The sequence below is a fragment of the Pygoscelis adeliae genome, unplaced genomic scaffold (genome assembly GCF_000699105.1).
Source record: "Pygoscelis adeliae isolate BGI_AS28 unplaced genomic scaffold, ASM69910v1 Scaffold104, whole genome shotgun sequence".
NCBI classification, from domain to species: Eukaryota; Metazoa; Chordata; class Aves; order Sphenisciformes; family Spheniscidae; genus Pygoscelis; species Pygoscelis adeliae.
Window position 1 is genome coordinate 294,097 of NW_008824655.1, and position 20,970 is coordinate 315,066.

The following is a 20,970-nucleotide window of genomic DNA, read 5'->3' on the forward strand; positions in this document are numbered from 1 at the left end:
GGCGGCCCCCCTCGGCACCCTTTTGCGAGCGTCCACGGTCGGGCGTTGCCGTCTAAGGGTCAAAGATGTCAGGCACTTGCCGTTTTCTCCTTTATCATCAGAGATACCATTTAGCTTGAAGCAAGTTAAACGCTAATCGTTCAAGAACTCTGTCAGTAGTTGCAGGTTTTGCTGCAGAAATAGGAGGTGAAATACTTGGGCTTACAGAAGTGTGATGTGTCCAGCTTTTTAATCTACACGGTACATCAAACTCCTTCGCTTTAAACTAGGGAAGGTGTTCGTACATCGCTGGCTATATGTCCGTGGAGGTTATGGAGGCTGGTCTCGTTGTATGTTAATTTCAAAGAATTCTTCTCTTCCAGATTCAAGCGGTATGGACAGAGCTGAAGATCCCACAGCTTCCCCTTCTGGTTATTATTATGAGGACCAGTGGAGGTCCAGAACACACTGGATCCATCATTTTAACAAGTCAGATGATATAACCAAGTGCTTACAAGGAAAAGTAATCCACTTGTTTGGAGACTCTACGATAAGGCAGTGGTTTGAATATCTGACAGCATTTGTTCCAGGTTATTTTTTTTTTAATTTGATTTTGTTCTTAAAGACCTTTGCAAAGCTTTACTTCTCACATCTCAGACACAGAGCTGATCTTACTGAATGACAATGACAAAACAAAGGAAGAGGAAAGACAAAACATCATCAGAAGTGCGGGCAGAAAGGCAGTTAGTCAAATGTTTGAGCAGACAGGGGAGACACGTAGGCCTTGGAAATGGGGCCACAGGGTATCTGCAAAGTCGCCCTTGTAAAGCGTTTCACTAATGAGGACCGCTGCTCTGGCTGTGAGTTAAGGTGGCCCCCCGGGGGCACGGCAGAAGTCACTTAGGGTGCCTGTGTAAGGCCTTGCAGCATCCCAGCCACACAAGTTGTTTTGGAATGAAGTAGCAAATGACTTCCGTTACTGTTGATCGGGTTTGGACCCTTTCTTGTGTTTCCCTTATTTTAACTTAAATAAGAGAATTTCAGTAGCCAATTCGATATTCCTCCCTCTCCCCTTACCCCTAAAGCAGTAAAGTTGTGTTGGAACACAGACTTTGAGAGTCCTTATTGCCTACGTGTTGAAGTCGCCTTTAAATTTAATGGAGTCTTAAAGTTGCCAGAAGGGTTCCTATGAACACTGGATTCATAGGGCAACAATGACTGAAGGAGTCTATTTGGAAAATTTATTTTTTACGAGAGAGAGAAGGAAATAGTTTGGGAAACTTGGAAAAAGGCATTGTGAAGTTGAAGCGTGCAGTCTTGCAAATTTCAACACCCATAAACTCCACGCTGAAATATGCAGCTGGCACATGTATGACACTCATCTTCTGTTTCATTTTAGAGTTCTTAGAATTGTGTTCAGATTTCCTTACCTACTGCTACTTTTGCCCTGTGGTCCTAACATCTTGTTGATAGTTTTAATCTCTTATGCCATCTTTCACTAATGCTTGCTCTTGGGTTTTCAGATCTAGTGGAATTTAACCTGGGGAGTCCTAAGAACGTGGGCCCTTTCATGTCTGTGGACCTGAAGCACAATATCCTACTGAAGTTCCGCTGTCACGGGCCACCCATTCGCTTTTCAACCGTCTTTAGCAGTGAACTGCGCTACATTGCCAACGAACTGAATGGCATAGTGGGTGGGAGAAACACGGTGATAGCCATAACCATATGGTCCCACTTCAGCACTTTCCCGGTGGAGGTGTATATCCGGCGGCTGAGGAACATTCGGAGATCAATTATTCAACTGCTGGATCGCAGCCCCAAGACTTTAATCATCATCAGAACCGCTAATGTTCAGGAGCTTGGGCCAGAAGTGAGCCTCTTTAACAGTGACTGGTACTCCTTTCAGCTTGATTCTGTTATGAGGAAAATGTTCTCAGGAATTGCTGTGCACTTTGTGGATGCTTGGGAGATGTCTCTGGCTCATTACTTGCCACATAACTTGCACCCAAAAGAAGTCATTGTTAAGAATCAAATAGATGCATTTTTATCTTACGTGTGCCCTCTGCAAACTTAGCACAAGTGGGCATCCCTCTCTCATCTTTTCCTACAGCTGAAGTAAAGTTGTGCTTTGTCGGAGCTATGGAATTGTGCTGGATGGTGTGGAAGAACTCCGGTTATTGTACTTGCATGCAGTATAAGCGGGGTGGCCTTAACTCGGGGTAGCTGTGAAGGGTGGTAAAGAGGAGTTGACTGTTCAGGCCATATCTTCCTGCGAGGCTGATTGCTTTCAGCCTTATCACTCATATCTGAGATTAATTATTAGAGAGCGCCTTAAATTAAATTGACAGGATTCAATAAGAAATTATGTGGGTTATTAGCTTTACTAGTTGTCTACACTGTATGCTGAATTTAATCCATATGACACTGGTTCTGTTGCCAGGGTCTTGCTGCTCAGAACTGTGTGTGAAACCTGGGAAAGATTCTGGGAGCGGTCTTTCTCTCAATGTTCCAGAGTTTGAGGGACATCCCCTCCCATTGTATGTCAGAGAAGCACAGTGTCTGTTCTTGTTTCAAAGTCCTAATTAGAAAGATGAAGGGAGTGTACCAAAATCACTAATATCAATCAAGGAAGCACAATCAAAATATCTATGGTTTTAAGTCATCAAGAAATTTAATAGAGCACACTAGTTAGGCACCCTTGGCGTTTACAGATGGCTGCTAAATAATGCAAATAGCCAGTATTTTAGTTTGGTTTCCTGTACTACTGAATGTCTTCTGAGCTTTGATACACCGTCTACTTCTTGATTTACCTGTAATGGAGAAATGTGTATATTATGACCTCAGTGAAGACACTGTCTCAGGCAGTTTCTGCAAGTTCAAGCTGCAGGCTCGCCTACTTGAAGCTTGAAGCATTTACTAATGAAACTGTTTCCCTTCCCTGTACGATAAAGCTATTCCGTTATGTTCCTGCAAAGCTGGGCTTCTGATAATTACTCCTGTACATCGTTCGTACATTGTGTCTGTATGGAGAAGGCAAGTGACCTGAACGCGCTTGACGATGTTTGGCAATGGGTTAACAGTAACTGGCACACGCTAGTGTCGGGGCTGCGCAATGACGCCCCTTCTGTGTTTGGCAGTTTTATCATTTATTTATGAGCTTCACTGCTGCCAATATAAAAGGTCAAAAAAATCGCACCCAAAAGCTAAACACAAACAGGGTTGCCTCTCGTATAGATGCTTGGTAAATATTTGCGGTTTTGCTGGTGTGAAAGCTGGTGGCGCTTGGGCCTCCTGGCGTGGTGTTTTCTGCTGCTAATTTGTTTGAGCCTGTCCGTAGTTTTAACTAGTAGCGCTTTGAAAACAAAGTTTGGGTTACATTCAGCCCCCAAATTAAAGAGCAGAGAAGTGTTCCATGTTGTCTTATTTCTGGTCTCGCTCAGGCCAAAGGTAGTCTTTACCAGTGGCTTTACTGAGACATGTGTCAGAACAGTAGTGGAGTGCTGCTGAAGCAGCTCATCGTGCTTAAGGAGAATATGGAAGTTGAGTCTTTGTGAGCAAACTGAGAAGATTAATAAGGCAGATCGGTAGGTTGCACGGAGTGGAATAATTGAAACGTCTTCATATTAGAAATGTTTTACTCTTTGCCAGGTTTGCTGCTATGTTAGGAAGATTGTGCTCTTATTGCTGGAGCCCCAAGAGAGCTAATGCTACCAGCTACAGGAACAGTGGTTTTTGTTTTGTTCATTTTAAAGGACAACTGAGAACTGTTTTAAAAACAAACGTAAATGCTTTTAGCATGTAAAAGTTGTCAGTAGCATCCATCTATAAACTGAACAATTCTAAAACGCTTAAAAATGACTGGAGGAGTCGCATACACTGAAATAGCATTTATTCTTAGCTTTTCAAATCAGGATTAAGGAGGTTCAGTTTGCTAGTTCCTTCTGACAACTGCCTCGCATAGTATCTGTCCATACATTAGCTTTAGGTAACTATTTCTTACTTTAATATGTTAATGGAAATTTATCGTCCGCTAAAAAGAGACCGCACCAATTCAGGTCTGGGAAGGTAAACCACCACAATGCAAAACGACCTTTCATCTTTTCCAGGTGTGTTTTCTAAAATAGGTAGAGTATAAGGCTTTCATCCTGAATAACAAATCTATCCAAATGATGTTAAGGAAAATAAGATTTCAGACTTCTACTTTGAAGGAAACTACTTAATTTGTGGACTAACCATTTGGTTTTCCTCATAAAGCCATATCATGTGTGAAAGTGTTGTGGTGGCGTGTTTCTTGTGCTCACCACTGCTCTTCAACAGCAACTTTATATTGCTGTTAGCTGCCAAGAACAGATCAAATTTTTGATCAAATTTTTTTGAATGTTTTGACAATTGAGGGAAACCAAATGGAAAATGCTATTAGCAAAGATGTCTCATCACCGTTTAGATTAATTAGATTAATTTTTTTAGTAACATTAACTAACTTTTAGGTCATGAACTTGAGGGAAATTGCCAGTTAATTTGGAATGAGGACCAATATTTCATTTCTTTGGGCTCTGGAATAGACAGGGAGGAGAAAGGGAGGAACTGAAGAGTACTCACGTTTTGAGATGAGGACTGGGGACACTATGCTTCTCTATGTCATTCAGTTGAACTATAACTGAGTTTTCATTTCTGTGCTCGTCTTGTTACCAGTTGCACCAGTTGTGTATGTACTGTATATAGAAACATAGAAGCAATAAACTATTTTTAAGTCAGTTTCTTCAAACCTTGAAGCTTCTAAATGGATTTTAATTAGGGACTTAGGTTAAGAGGTTGGTTATTTTTCGAATTACTAATATGAAACAGGACTGGAAAGGAATTTCTCAGTTAAGTATCTTCCTTTACATGTAAAAGTTTATTTAACGAGATTTTTCAAAGCCCTGTCTTCCTTTTCTTTCCATTTTATTCACTCGAAGGGAAGAAATTGTATTATTTCTGATACTTTCATTCCTGTCCTGAGCCTTTTGATTATTAAGCTTTCAATACAGAGATTTTTTTCTTTTAAATTTATTTATTCAAAATCCAGCTCACTCAAATCCCAGTGAAAAATATTGTATTTTTATGGTGTTTCTCAGAAGATTTCAGAGTAATTTATTTATAAAATAAGTAAACTCCCTTTTACAGATTAGACGGACCCACAATGATTTTTCTGCTCCTGATATTTTGAGACTTTTGTTTCTCATATATACCATGTTAGGCTAATTTCTTCCTTCTAGAAATTTAGTGAAAATGTTAGTTGAATTGTTGATGAAAATGAGGATAAAAAGCAGAAGTTTCCATTACTTTTTTTCAAGTTTTCAGCTGCTTCTAATTTCATTTGCTATGCAGCACTATTGCAGTTCTCCTTTACAAGATTCAAATTACCGTTTTCTGTTATTTATTTGTTAGAGGTAAGCATTTAAAAAATGGGAACTTTGCTTACTGAAAGGGTCTGTACGACTTTTTGTGTACTACAGATGAGACTTCCACGTGTATGTGACAAAAACGAAGATTTGAAGTCGTCTGCTGGGAAGGGTAAGGGTACTGGGGTTTTGCTTCGTTTTTGTTGCAGAAGTGTGGGTTAAAACATCGTTCCACTCATGATAGTTCAAGTAACAGCAAAATACTTCAATCGCAAATGCGTATTTGATTAATAAAGTCCTTACTTGTTAAGTCCAGATCACTTCTTCGTGCTTAGTTTCCACTCGTATGTTTAGACTGTTTGGAAGGCTCTTGTTATCTGTTGGTAGCAGCAAAGGACTCTACATCTGTGTGTTAGAAAAAGAACTTGTTTTCAAAGGGTTTTTTCCTTTTATATGTCTATTATTGAAATGCTTACAATACAAAGAAGGCTCTAATGCCTCAAAGAAGAAAAAGTTCCTAATAAAGAGGGCAAGTTTACTTAAACTGTTTCATCTGATTTAGTCTCAGTTTATCTTGTTTGCCGTAACCCCACACACTTTCTATTTTTATAGTTGCGTAGTAGTTCCCTTAGTTTTACCTATTACGTTTTTGTGCTGTGTGTTGGGTAGAAGTTTCACACCGTGGTTTATAGATTAAAATCACTTCAAAAAGTGATTTTTTTTCCTGATGATGTGTATTTGGAGGGGAGTGATCTGTGCAAGCAGCACAAGCCTGGCATGAGACCTAGCGCTGAAGCACGCTGATGTTTCCTGTTAGTGTTATCAGGCCTGACACATAATAAAAGCTTGTGCATAATCTAGGCTTCCTTCTTTGAGGGCTTTTGCAACCCAGCTGGCCAACAGGAAATCCTTAAGCCACTTCATTTCAAAAAGCAGCATGAAGAACAGAGGAGATGCAGCGTGGTCACTCCTTCTCTAGCTTACGAATAGTTTTTACTTTAAGTAATGGAAGAAAAATCGAGGAGAGATCTGTTCTGCAAGTGAGTCAGCGTGTCCAAGGGCCCTAGGGCACCCTGCACCGCCTGGCTGCCTGCCCGCTGCCATGTGAGCCCAAGAGCTGTGTTTGCAGGGTGATGGGGAGAGGGACAGAGCGGCCGCGCAGCACAGACCGGGGAGCCTCTGGGATGGCTGGGAGGGCCAGGGTGGAGGAGGATTTGGACAGCTACAGGGTTGCCTTGGAGTTAGGTTGCAGCCAGGATTCACAGCTGGGAAGCAAGTAAGCAGGGAGCATTGCCCTCTGTGCTGATTTCCTATACGTATAGCCAAAAACAGCCTGTTTGACTCAGAAAAATCCCTGAATTACAAATTCCTGGAAACTAGAAGAGAGTGCACCGAGGCAGTATTGCTATGTGTTTGCTCTGTTTTTGTTTCCCCTCTCCTTCAGTAGTGACCACTGAAGGAGGCAGGGTAGGAGGCAATGGCCGGTGGTGTGATCTAGGGTGCTGCTCTTACGTTCCTCCAAAACAAAGAGCTGAGTTCATGCCCCAGCCTGCTCTCGTCGATGCCAGCTGACAGCCACTAGGTAACAGGGCAAAGGCAAAGTACCTTATTCCCAGCATTTTGCTCTGGAAACTGAAAGTGAAGTGTACTGACATCATGTCCCACCTACGTCAGCCTTCACTTAGCCAAAAATGGAGGAGAGAGGCTGCAAAGCATGAGCTGCTTTTCAGTGTGGTGTGAGGTCAGGCCCCAGGCATGCTTAGAGGGGAAATGGGAGAGAGGGGTAGGAAAGAGAGGGGAAGTAAAAAGGGTAGGATGGGGCCGAAGGAAGGACAGCGTGCAAAGGTCTTGCTCTGTGGCACCAGGGAGAGGAAGAAGGTTGGGGATTTGGTCATGCGGAGGTTTTGCAAATACCAGTCACGTGGGACAGAGTCACTCCTCTGATATAGCACACTGAAATACACATACATATATTTCTCCGAATGTGTCAAAAAAGGAACAGTTCTTCCCACCCGGGCTGCTCACCCCCACCTCTTCCTCTGCTCCCTACCCGACAGCAAGGTCATAGCAGTCATATGTTAGGTACTGTTCCAAAGTTTGTGTTTACCGTTCGTTTGAAGCCATGCATATTGGGTGTTCAGGTGTTTGTAGATGCGACAGATATCGTAGGTGGGGAACTTTTTAAAACAAAACCAAAGCATTTATAACCAGAATAAGGAGCAGGCAGGCTTTCATCCTGTGTTGCGTGCTCTTCAGAGCCTGTGGTGTCGCAGAGAAGGCATGTAACTTGCCTGCGATGGCACAGGTGCTTGGCAGGGAAGGGGCTTGAGCCTCACACTGCCAGACAGAGGGATAGAAGGCTCGCCGGGGCTGGCAAAGAGCCGAGACCACATGGTTTCTTATCTGGTTGGAATGGGGCTTCTTGTGCTTTTCCCATGGTTTAGTGCTGCATCCCCAATTAGCAAGGTATTATGTAACTTCTAACATTAGCTGTCTTACTTACAGTACAGGACCAACATATTTGAAATCGAGGAAATGTTTTATCATCTCCCTGAATCTAGATATTTAGGTCTTTCCTGAAATATTAATTCACCATGGTGCTTGTTACCCAGATCTGAACTCGCACGTAGGGTAACCTAGCTTGTATCTGGGCAGTGACTCTCTCAAATCCTGTCCAACTTACCGTGTCCTCCTTCACCGTTGGTGTTACTAGCCCCTTGTGGGCATATTCCATAGCCTTTTTTGGGGTGAAATAAGCAGGTCTGCTCTGTGAGTCTGTCACGGTGAATTGCACAGGAGCTTCTCTGCCTGGAATGAGAGAGGGATTTTGTGGGAGGATGCTAGAGGATTAAGAGCGTGGGAATTATTTTGTATGAGCCCCAGATGCAGAGTGAGCACATCACTAAACCCAAGTGAAAGTATAACATGCCCTCCCCCACATCCTGACTGTGTCAGCTGGCATGGGCTTAATAGATTAGTGAATCGTTAATGAATATGGCCAGAAGAGGGCTTTGAGGCACTGAAAAAGAGCCTGGGATGACTCTCAAATGAAAAACATAAGCCACAATGTAATAGTCTTGGTGGTGGTTTGTTTTCTAACTCCTGGGTAGTTGTGTTTTGAAAACAAATGGCATGAACACTGGATGAAGCTCTTTTACTTGGAGTTCATTTTAGAATGAAATTCAGTTGATGACATAGATGATAACTCTTAGGTTGGCTTAAGACTGTCCTTCAGAGGATGATATTTTTGCCCTAAATATTCTCTTAAATCTGATTTTTTTTTTTTTCCCCTAAGTCACAAAAAGATCCAGAGGAGTAAACTTTACTGGGATAGAACAGTCCATCTCAAGTCACTTCTTCCTGCAATGTGGAGAATTTAGCAGACCCTGTGGTCTAACAGCAAGTCCCTGCTACGGCAGTCAGTGTTCCCTGGTTCAGCCAGCCATTAAACATTTTGTCCTGCCCCTCCACTTGCTATTCTCTCCCTTCCCTGGCTAGCTCTGAAAATAGACAAGTGCTTTTCACCCGGTGCCCTCGTGCTTGGGCCCTCTGTACAAACCTGTTATTTTTTGGTGCAGCTTGATAACGGGGCTCTCCCTTTTCACTCTAAATCTCCGTCGCAGGTTGTTTGCAATGATCAGGACTAGTTATATGGTGAGTGCTATCGCTCTGCCGCAGCACGGCAGCCTGCGCTAAAGGATCTCACAAAAGAGCTTCCAGGTGGGATGTGCCCCTTGGAGCTCAGCAGGTGAGAGGCATGGCAAAAGTACCTGCCGTGAAAGAACCATGACAAATTCACGGGTTGTTTTCCCCCTTGCCATCCTGCGCTCAGTTCTTTCCACTCCTTCCTACCCTCTGGTTTTCCCTGGGCCGGGTGAGTCACGCTTTCCAGTCCTGCCTGCCCTCTTTCGCTGCCTGAATCAGCTTCTCTCAGGGAATTGTCGCTTACCGCTGGCAAGGCAGCTATTTCTGTCTTTAGCTGTTTCTTCCTTCTAATGGTTTCTTCTCTACCTTTATCATTTTTGCCCTGTGCATCTGTATTATTATTATTTGCTTCTGCTGTGTCTCATTTTTGCCTTTGCTTTGACAAGTAAAAATAGGAAAAAAAAGTTACTTTACAGAAAAAAGATACCATCTTAAAAATCCAATAAAAAAAATTCAAGAGCTCCAGTAACAAGCAGATATTACAATTATTTTACATTGTTGTAAAATGTGTCCAATATAAGTGTATCTTCTAATCCCAACATTTTCACATCCGCTGTTTGAAACGTAGGTTCTCTACATCGACAGATTTCTTCCTGATGTCCTGTTGTCCCTGTTCTTCTGTGCAACAAATATTGCTACAAGTAGATATTTTGATTTCTGACTGAAGTAATGACTTTTCATTCTGCCCTGCCACACATCAGCTGTTTGTGCCGTTGTTACTCTGCCCTTCTGTGCCTCGTTTTGTTTCTTGTCCTATTTGGATTTTCCTTTTCTTTGCGGCAGGGACCACCTGTTCGCACAGGTGAGTGGTGCCCAGGAGGGGGCTGACCTCCAGCACTTTTACGGCTGCTAACAAGCGTCCCCCGTGGCTTTAGGAGGCAGAGCACCTGAGCTGCCCTGATTCAAGAGGCAGCGACACTTGGGGAGAAAGGGGTGGAGAAGCTGGATGAGCCGAGGGGTGCTCCAGGTGCTGCTCCTACCACCCGGGATGTTGGGCCATACGTGCCCCTCTGGGGCTGCAGCCTCCCCTCTTTGCAAAGAGAGATCTTGGTGCCTTGTGATGGCACCCAGAAGCCTCTCATGTCCCCGACGGCAGCACGCTTTGCTCCGCAGTTGCTGCGGGAGAGAGCAGGGCGAGGGTCCGGCCAGGGCACTGCCCTGCCATGCGTTAGGTGAGACTGAGGGCACCGCAGGCATTCGGTGAGCAAACAGTCGAATACCAGCCCTGGCTGGAACAAACCGCCCTTATTTCAAAGAAAAGTATTTGGCCCATCAAGATTATCAGTTGAACATGTTCCAGTGATATAATACATCTGTGAACAGGAAGATGGAGCCCACGCAGCGTTTCCTGCCTGCAGGGGGAAGGTTTCAAAATGATCACCTTTGGGAAGGAGACGTTCTCTCCTACCTCCCTCCTGCAGCTTGCTGCGGCAGGGCGAGGGTGAGGGTAAAGTCTGAGGGGGTTTTGTTTGTTTGTTTTTAATGTCTATGTTCCAGTGCAGGAGGCACTGGGGACGCAACGGGCAGGGGGATAAGTGGTTCAGTGCTTTTACCTTGTTGGTGCCAGCCGCCGGGAACCGTACGCATTAACTGCACTTGGGAAGGGGTAACAAAAGGCACTGAAGCCAGGGGGTGTTTGCTCTGAGATGATTTGGGTGTCCTGTCCTTGCTCACCATGTTTGATAAGCATGGTGAATCCTGGCCTGTGCCGCAGCTGAAAGGGGAAGAAAAGGGGGTATGATTCAGATGGATCTGCTCACCTTTTAGGAGAATCCTGGAAACTTCTTCCATGCTGAAGGTTATCGTATCTACTGGAGCAGGTGACTGTTTTACACCTGATACATCTGTGACAAAGGGGAGTACTTTTTTTCTTTTTTTTTTTTTTAATTACAGCCCCCCGCCCCCCTTTAAATCAGGCTTCTGGCTGTATGGAGCTTTCACACTAACTGACACTAGCCTCCGTGAAACTCATCCTGACCTTTCTGAGGGCAAAATCCCACTGAAATCCAGGCAGTCGCCAAGGAGAGGTGTTTGCCCCGCTCCACCTCCCAGAGGTTGGAGTTGTTTTTTTATCTGTGGGACACTGCTTCTCTCTTGCTTCCTATGCGACCGCCACACAGGCACCTGCTTGTCCAGGTTACCCTGTAGTGCCAAGACAGAAAAGGGCTACGAGACGCAGCTTGACTGCTTGTGGCCATACAGGCAGGCAGCACTGCAGGCAGGAGGTGGGCAAGCAGGAGAACCTGACCCTGTCAGGAAACCCCCCCCCCCGTGTTGTACTCTGCATGTTTCTATTCGCCCCTTTGTTGTAGAGCCCTTTTTCATTGTTCTTGCTGTGACTCTCGCATCAGCATCTTCTAGACCCGTTTTTGGCAGCGTTACGCCAGCCCGGGGTTTCCTGCCAGCCTCTTTGGCAGGGGAATGTCCCTGCCAGGGCCTACCCCACCTGGGAAATTCCACCGCACAGAAAAAGTCCAGGGAGCCACGCTCACACCACCCTCCTCCTCCACCCTGCTGCTTCCTCTCACATGTCATAACATTCCCCCCCCCCTCCCCTTACCAGCGCTGAAAAAAAAAGGGGGGGAGAACCAACGGAAAAAAAGAGCCTGGAGCTGTAATAAACTTGGGGGGGGTTGTTTAGGGTGTCTTTTTTTTTTTTTTTCTCTCTGTGACCAGAAAGCCAGAGTAAGCAGGACTTTTGTGAGGGAGGGGGGGGAAAAAAAAGTTTCCTTGCTGCTGCTTCTCTGTTTCATATCGTTAAACCTCAGAGGAACTTTTCAATCATTCACACAGACGTGGCCATAAGGAACGACCAGTTGCCAGTGGGGTGCAAAGAACTGGCTTGTTTTCCGTAGAGCTAATTCTAACTTCACTCCTCCGACATGAAGGTACACTATTATAATTTTATTTGCTTTCTTGTTTAAAACCTGTAATTGATTGGAACACTATTGGCTTCTAATAGCCTTGCAAGTGGCTTGTACTATAATTGTTCGTGCGTGTTTTGGGGTTGGGTATGGAAGGACGGCTGGTTTTTGGGAAGGTAATGGGTAATAACCAAGTGTGAATGAACCACGATGAATGGTGGGATTTTTGAAAGCCCACAGTGGATCTAGGGGCAAAATACCCCTAAATAACTTAGCTGTTTTGGGCAATTCTCTCTGAAACAGTCTTCTTTTTTCAGGGGAGGATGTAGTAGCTTTCCAGGGTTAGGGTGGATGGAAGCAAGCAAGCAAGCTAAGCTCCGAGAGCACTGAATGGAAGAAACATTGTTAGTGGAAGCAGATGTTTTGTGTAATCTTGATTGCAGTTTCTTTCCTGGCAGCTCATCAGTAAATTTGGAATAGCAGAGCATCATCAGCATACAAGCCTGCCAGCTTCAACAGGACAGGAGTAAACTGTCATGGTGCAGTGTGAGACAACACAGGGAAACTTATATAAAAATAGGGATCTACACCTACTTTCTTGTAACTTAGCAAAAAATCTGTGGGAATGAAAAGAAGTAAGTTTAATGAACTTAAACTTCACTTTAAAATTTGTTATGCTAAGGTGTTTATTAAACCAAACCATAAACTTCTTTTCATCGCCTGGTGAGGGTTTCTCTGGCTTACCACATGAGGTCGATTATGCAGCACCTTGGTTCATTACCCGTGCCCGTATCTGGCAGGCGGGGAAGGCAGCTCAGCACTAAGCTTCTTGCAGAGGATTAAATGCGGTCTGGATTTTAGACCCCCAAAATTTGGGGGCATGTTTGTACCATGGTGTCATCAGAGACTTGCGTATGGCTGGGGATGGGTAGCTTGCAAGTGCTTCAGATGGAAGCCAGCTATTTTCAGCTGGGACGTTGCAGCTTGCCTGGAGGCACGTAGCGGGCAGAGAAAGGGCGATACCATGGGCTCTCCCTCAGCCAGACCGGGTGACCAGCGGTCAGGGACAAATGTCACCTAGGGACACTGGGAAAAAGGCCATATTTCTGCTCCAAACAAACCTCCAGCATCAGCTTGGTTCCTGAGGCAAGTGATTTCTTTTTGGCTAGTTAGACCTTTTATTGACTTTCTTTACAGCAAGCCACGTGTTTCCCGTTGCGTTTAATGGCAGTGGATTGGAGGAGGGTGTGTGTGGGGAGGAAATGCCCTCTGCCTCTGGGTGCCCGGAGGCCGGGCACCGGCCCAGCCCTGGGCTGCCTGGGGCAGCCGAGCAGCCTCAGCCCTGTACCCTGCCCTGCCTACGCCACAGCCCCGCTGCTGCCCCGACGGCGGTGGTTGGGATATCATCATCATCATCAACCAGCTGCTGGAAACGGGCTTCCAGCAGCTCTCCTGGGCGCTGGGAAGCTTCCCTTCCCACCCCTGGGCTGCCCGGAGCAGGGGGGTGGCCGGCACAGCCCCCTCCCTCCCTTTGGCTCTGCCTCCTGCCGCAGCCCGGACAGCCTGACCTGGCTTTGCTTCTAGCCTCGGGCCGTCGGGGGCGGCAAACCTCCTCCTGGCGCTGCTGCCGCTGAGAAACCCCTTTCGCGTTACCAGTCACAAGCTCCTGAGACAAAACGTGCAAGGTAGAACCAAGAGCTGCCTTTCCTCTTGCTTTCTTCTTAGGAAATTGGCAGGAAATCAGAAGGAAACTTTAACATCCGTGGGCTAGCCTCTGTGAAGAGCAGCGTCCTGTCAGACAGGATGCGTCTGGCTTCGGTCGGTGTCTTTTCCCAGCTAAGAACTGGAGGGGGGAGCCAACACCTGGGAACAGGGCTTTGCACCGTGCCCCACCAAATCAAAGAGTTTATTTCCAGCTTTCTTGATGTTTTATGCTAACTCATGCATGATTTACATATTATTGTAAATTTGTCATTACTGTCATGGATTTCTTTCTAAATGTGTAGCAACTGGCTGTTAAGTCTGTAGAAGCAAGAAAGGACATGGTATTAGTATCCTTTCCATGATATTAATACCCTTGCTGCAGACATAGGACATCTGTGGTTGAGACTTATGTGGCAGCAAATTCTGACCCATAGATGGAGCGATGTTGTCCCAGTTGTCCCAGCACACATGTAACTGAGGATAAAACCTGCCCTAGTATATGCAATTCATCCCAAGCACCAGGGAAGTTTTTGTACCGCTGCTTGGAAGCAGCCTTACATTTTCCCTACCATAATAAAATTTTATTTGGCTGCCTTGGTTTCGGTGCTTTTTTAAATGAGAAAATTTCCTGTTTATTGAATTTTTGTCTGACTAATGGAGGACAATTCTACAGCTGACTTTCAGGACTTTCCCAAGGTCAGACAGCCATGTGTTTTGAAAGCTGGGATTTCTGTAGCGAATGGAAGTCTGAAATGAAGGCATTTAAACTCTATATACTGGAAAACACAGTGAAATAAGATCAAGACATAAGACGAGGGCATTCCTTTCAATGACCTTTGCAGTGTTAGCATGGTACAAGTGTCTTTTACTGTGGTTGTCTTGTTTCTGCCTGGGCTTTCCTGCACGCCGATTTGCACCCTTGAGCTGCTGGTATGCTCACAGGCTGTGTAGGGTTGTGCAAATCAGTGCTGATGCTTCCTGCAAGTGTTGATCCTGCCATACAGCCACAGCACGGCTGATCTGCACACGTGCTGCCACCGTGCCTGGGATTTCTGGACTGGTCAGCCCAGTTAGATCTGCTGTCCGGTAGATGTGACTGGTTTGCCATGTCCAAGAAGTGGGTAAATTTTCAAAATCTGCCTGGACAAAGTTTTTGAGTGGAAAAACACATGTTTGGGAAGCCTGGATGTATGGCAACCTTAACCTTAGATAGGTTACCCATTGCTACACATAAATTGAGAGACTGCAAAAGCAGGGTCCTGGGTAGATTGCCGTTCGAAAAATTGTATTTTTCTGGCTTAAAATCTCACTGAGATAAAGCAGTTTTTCCTGCCGTTCCTGTACTAAAGAGTTGAGTGGCGATGCTGCATTGGGACAGCTCTGCAGACCCTGCTGGAAAGTGATTTCGTTTTACAGGTGGTTGGAGTGGTCCTTTTTTGTGGAAGGTAGGAAGACTGAAATCGAAGTCCACCAGAGCCTAACTCACCTGCTGTGCTTACAGTACAGGCTCCTGCATCTGACAGCAGAAATTAAAATTAATGTGGGCTCAGAATGACAGGTTTTGGTTCAGGTTGGTCGCCTGAGTTAGGAGGAAAAAAGTCTTCAGCATGAGTCACGAGGAAGACTGATGCTTACCCTTCAGACCTACATTGAGACTCCCTAACAGCACCAAGAAACTGTGCTACCTCCTTTTCTGAACCGGAATATTGAAACAAGGAACATATTTTGAGGCAAGAACGCGCACTATTTACCTCATCTATGTACACACAATATCCTTTACAGGTGACATGATGTTGCCCTTTGCTATGGGGAAATGGCCTTCTGCTCCTTGTTTACATGCTGTGACATCAGTGGCACATGTATTTCTTAGCCATGCGTTCCTACTGGAAGGTGCTAATGAACTAATGAGATATGTAAGCTTATGAGAAACCATGACTAACCAGGGCAGTGAGTACATTGAGAGGAATGTCCACAAACACAAGGTGTACGTACAGGGAAACTGTTTACTTCTACAGAAATCAGATCCACTTAGCCCAGCTTTGTAACACTTGCTGGGTTTGGGGTTTCTTTTCCTCTGTACTGATTTCAGCTGCTTTATATACACATTGTGAAAGGATCTACTTAAGAGCAACCCACTTTTTTTTTTTTTTTTTTAATATCAAACAGCCTGGGAGAAAAAAGCAGAATTGAGGGCATTCTGGGGATCAAAGGAGCAAGCCCCAAAGACATATGTTAAATAAATAGCCTGAGTTTTCCTTTAGTATGAAGAATTATACATGCCCCCTTTTGAAGTTCAGGTTAATCCCAGAACGTCAGTCTTGGAGACCAACGTCCAGGAAAAATGTAGCAATACAAGTATAGCAAAGCGGGAAGAAACACTGACTCCTCTGTACTGGCTTTTAGAGCAAAACCGTGTCATGGACCATTTCCAACCTGCTGACGTGTGCTCTCCTAAACCGTTAAAGCAAACACAGGTATTGATCCTGAATGGTCTCTGGGAGTGGAATCGTTACTAAGCTTTTACCTCTGGTTTTCTCGATGCTATTCTAAAAGCAAACCGAGTGTTATGCCAGGTGGCTCGGGGTTTGCGTGCTGTCTGGAAATGCTGCTAGGGTACAGGGGTGCGGTGGCGGTGCTCGTGCACCTCGACTCACAGTCTGCAGCAGGAGGCTAATTACACCCATTGGAGAACAAGGGACATTTGACACCCGTACAGCAAATACTCACTTGCATTAAGCAACTGGATTGTAAATTACCATTTTTATTTCCAGTTTAAGAAATACCACAAAGGTTATACTGCTCCAGAAATGTGTTGCAAAACCAAGTTCTTGTTACTAGTAGTTTGTGCTCTGCCACTTTACCTAGAGGCTGACCCTTGTCCTGCGCTGCTGCTTAGGGGATGGACTGGAGAGAGGTGTTTATTCTGCTCCTATACCCGCTGAACTGTGGGCTGCTCCGACAGCTGGCATGTTCCTCACTCATGGTTAGGAGGGACTGCGTGCCTGGCAGAGTGACTACGTGCTGCTCTACAGGGAAGACAAGGCTCCACTTTCTGGGCTTGATTTATTTATGTATTTATTTATGTATTTATTTATTTAAAGCCTACATCCCCTATAGCATTCACCCCAGTACATGTCCCAGGAACCGAGCAGTGCAGGCATGCTGGTGCTGTAAAGGCTAGCCCTTTCCTTACAGCCGACCGGCCACATCCATACAGCGTAACAACCCTTTCTCAGTCTTGGTCTCTTCTGAGCCCCATGTGGTCTCCCCAGGATGCATCTTCTGTTCATTTGGGTTTTTTTCTTTTCAACTGTTGCATGGGTGACTTGGAGCTACAGCTTCAAGGGGATTTTCTGAGGGGGAAGAGGAGGTAGGATGCCTTTTTGGAGAGTAAGCTAACATAGAGGGAGACAGCTGGCAGAGTCTTGCTCATGCTGTCTCTAGGGAGCAGGCCTGGAGCAAACCATGCCGAGGCTTCACCCAAAGGAGCTAGTTTCTCTCACTATCGATCCCAGAATTGAGCTCACATAAGAGCACTGTTACCAATCCTGGGACCAGGATGTGAGGGTAAACTGTGGGGCCACATCGTTTGACCATATAGAGGTAGGGACTAGTTACATCAGGGATTAGATCGGCAGTGATCACTTACACACAAAGCTATAGGGGATGGCGTAGGGTGTTGGGAAGATGTCTTTGCAAGGACACACAAATCCCTGCCCGAGCTTTGCAGCCCAGATTTTTCCGAGCTGAGAGTCCTCAACCCATCTGCCTGGTACCCCCCCTGCTCCCTTACACTGCGTGTGGGCTTTGCCAGGCTGATCACAGGCAGTTCTGCTGGAGGTTTCCTTTCGGCTGTCTTGCTGCCACTCCACAGGATGGCCCAGAAGTCCCCTCCGCCACGGCGTCGCAGCTCAGACTGCAAAGCTTGTGTCAGGATAAACCAGAGATGGATGAAAGCTGGGCAGCAAAATTTCTCCCTCAGTCTGAATTTGTGCTATTGTTATTGACATGCTGCTCTCAGTATGAGGGCCCAGATATGAGAGAAAATCTCATGGTTACAATTAAAAAGTCTGTTGAAAACATGGAAGTCTGTTTTAACAGAACCCGCCCCGCCCCCCCCCCCCCAAACACTGAGCAGGCTTATTTATTTTGCTTTGACTTAGGGCAATGGCTCAGCTGTTTCTGTGTAACAAGGACACAGCTACTGGAGGCCTAATGCAGAGCGAAGCTCAGCACAGCAGGTCCAGTGCATCTTCTCTCCGTGCTGGCTCTGATTAGGATAGCGAAAGGGAGATACAGGACTGTGATTAGCTTACATGTTTAGTTCGTGTTTGGCTTTCAACCTCTCTGACTTTTGCAATGAGACCCCTACCCAGTGAGTGCAAGCTTTCAGACAACAGGATTTTTCTTTGTTCTTAACTGAATTTTCAGATCCCTTCAAAGTAGCTCAAGGGTGTGTACAAGTCGTACGCTCAAAAGCAGTGATCAAAGCTGTTTCGGTGATCAAGTATATCGGGATAACCTAAACCAAGGCTGATTAGCTTTAGTTTCACAATACTTGTCCAGGCTGTGTACTGAAGAGAGGGAAGGAGCAGAGTTTTTGGAAACAAATGCATTTTGTTTCTTATTTTTGCAGTGGTCTGAGATACCAAGATAAGCACATCTCACTGTTTCCAGATGTATATAAGAAAGATTTCAGGACAAATGTTGCTAGCACTGGCCACTAGTTGGCATTATGGATACATCCCAGTAAATGGAGGTGGTGCAATAAAAACCTGGTAGGGCAGCGCTCGGGGAGCTGAAGCAACCTCTTCCGTGCTCGCCTCGCAGCCTTCTCCAGCTCTGGAGGTTGCTGGGTTGTGCTGCGTTACAGCCCGGCCAAAGCAAGCTGAAACCACCTGGACACCACAGCACTGCAATGCCTTCCCAGCTGACTCCCCTTTTCCCCAGTTCGTTGCTGTCTGTACGGGCTGCGCCAGGTTTGCTGTCAGGAGAAGAGGTGACAAGCGCTTTTGGTCACCACCCTACCCAGGAGGAACTTTCTTAGGCTGAAGATGCCTCATGGGGTTTGGGCCACCACAGATGTTACATAGTGTTTGGGCCAAAAAACAGATGCTCAAGGTCTGCAGGATTAATAATTACAGTTTGTAGATGTAGCAATAATTTACCAGTAACTTGCATGGAGGCACTTTGAGAGTACAAGGCTGCTGGGAGCCAACTCATCTTGTGCAACTGATGGGTGTGTGTATTTTTGAAAGAGCCTTTTGTTACAGAGCTTGGTGGAATTAAACTTGTCTTAATCTGCTTTGACTGGGAGTAGATTTATGCCAGAAGACCTGATAAATAAGATGTTGCTGATGAAAGAAGTATGAGTTGAGGTATCAGAATGTTGCCCAAAGTGGATTTTGCTTGGTAAGATGAGAGCAAGTCAGCAATTCAGCCTTTAGTAGAGTAGAAACTTTGGAATAGAGGAGAAAAAGAAATTCCACGCCCTCTTCAAGACAAAAACCTCATTAAATTGTTTTATAGAATAGTTTTCATTCATACGCAGAGACTAATCTTCAATTAAATCCGTTCCAAAATAAGTACTGAATAGCAAGGATAAAGGTGCTGTCTGTCCCTGCCTGCCTGTGGTTTAGGGACCTTCCATGACACAGTAGGACTACAATGAGAGAAATCCACTTTCGGTTTGAAGTCTACTTTTAATCTTGACATTTTTAAGGGAATTACACACAACTATGGTGCCAAATCTAATTTTCTGGATTATAGACTTCTCCGATTCATGTTACTGTTTTCACGTTAAAAGACAAGATCCATTTGCTGCCATAGTTGGAGACCCTCCTGGCTAGATTAAAACGACTCGCTTTCCTGGCTACCTCGCAGGGATGCGAATGCGAGGGTTGGTCAGTCGGATCTGCTTTCGGAAAGCTGGGTTGTGGGTCCTCCCGTCAGCCACTGAGCGTGCAAAGAGCGCTTGGGGTCTAAAGGATCTCTGAGCAGCAAGCACTTTCCAACGGGGAAACAAACTGTCTACCTAAGGCTAAGGTATCGTCACCGAGATCTAAGGCTTGAACAACAACAGAGAACCACCTCCTTGCATGTTTAAAACATACGGCCTGATTTCACAAATCCTCACTTGCATAAAGACGTTCATTGAAATCGGTGAGAACACGTGCTTGGGAGATAGCTGCTGATTAGGGAGCAAGCGAATTTTTACCTTTATTAGGCAATGCTATTTCTGGTACTGCTTGGCATCTGGTTTCATTTTATGGGTTACATTTGCAAATTTTACTGTGACTGCATAAATTCAATCTATGGCACAAAACAACAGTCTTTGGAATACAAAACTGCCTAGCTAATTCCCAGTGAAGCCCTTCCTTCACCTGGCAGTGGAAGAAATACTTGAATAATACAAAGTAATTCCCTCCTGCCTCCCTCATGGGCTGATTAATATAATTTCATGTTGCACCTGTCCCATGTTTTTTAATACAATTAAAACGTGTATAATAATCTAAATTATAGACCTCCAATTTGCATAATATACTTTAGAAATACCGTGTTGTTTTACTACATATTTTTGGGGCACCCGCGGTGCTAAAAACATCCTAATCACAACTTCACGTGGACAAAAATGCATGCTCGTATTTTAGAAGATGGTGACCTCAGTGGAAATGAGGAAAGCAGAAATATTTGTTTGAAAAGTAGAAATCTGAGAAGTCTCCCCTGCGAATATTGGTAATAACTCAGTAGCGTTGTTAACAGTAATCGCAGGCACACTGTTTCGCCCACTTTTCGTTTCGGCATTGTATTGCTTACCCGCTTCTCCCTGCCGGCCTCCACCAAGAGGCTTTGACACCGCAGTATGGTGCAGCCTAAAACCAAAATATCTTCTTTGTCTGCCCCCTGCCTACTACACGCTCCGACAGCAGAGGAAAAGAGATGACTCATCTCTGTTATGAGTAACCGCTCACGTTCCCCTTCTCTCTGAATGCTGCCCGCTTGATGCACACAACCAAAAAATCCCCGTACTCCCAAGCCTGTGTTCCCGGAGCCGAGGCCTGGCAGAAGCCGGGCGAACTCTCCCGCGCCGTCGCACTTAGGGCGAGGGGTATGTGTGCGTGGGGACGCGAGCCTGCATCAGCAGCGGTGGGAGGCTGAGGGCGATGCTCGTGGTTTCCATCTCTGCAGCTGCACAAGAGGGTGGAAATTTGGGGTTGCCTGCGTTGCGAGCGGGGGCTGCAAAAGCTGCGGGAGGCCTCCAGGGGCAGTCTCGGAGGACAGGGTGCGAGGTGGCATCCATCCCCATCCCCATCCCCATCCTCCATCCCCATCCCCAT

The 20,970-nt window shown here is 45.5% G+C and overlaps 1 protein-coding gene across 1 annotated transcript in view; it reads left to right on the forward strand.

Moving 5' to 3' along the window:
- NXPE3 (neurexophilin and PC-esterase domain family, member 3) overlaps nt 1-5,898 on the forward strand; it is a 28,703-nt gene extending 22,805 nt beyond the window's left edge. Inside the window, exons 5-6 of the mRNA XM_009322564.1 lie at nt 363-569; nt 1,503-5,898. Coding sequence (XP_009320839.1) covers nt 363-569; nt 1,503-2,053 — 758 coding nt within the window. The 3' untranslated portion in view covers nt 2,054-5,898. The remainder of the gene's footprint in view (nt 1-362; nt 570-1,502) is intronic.
- The last annotated feature ends 15,072 nt before the right edge of the window (nt 5,899-20,970 follow it).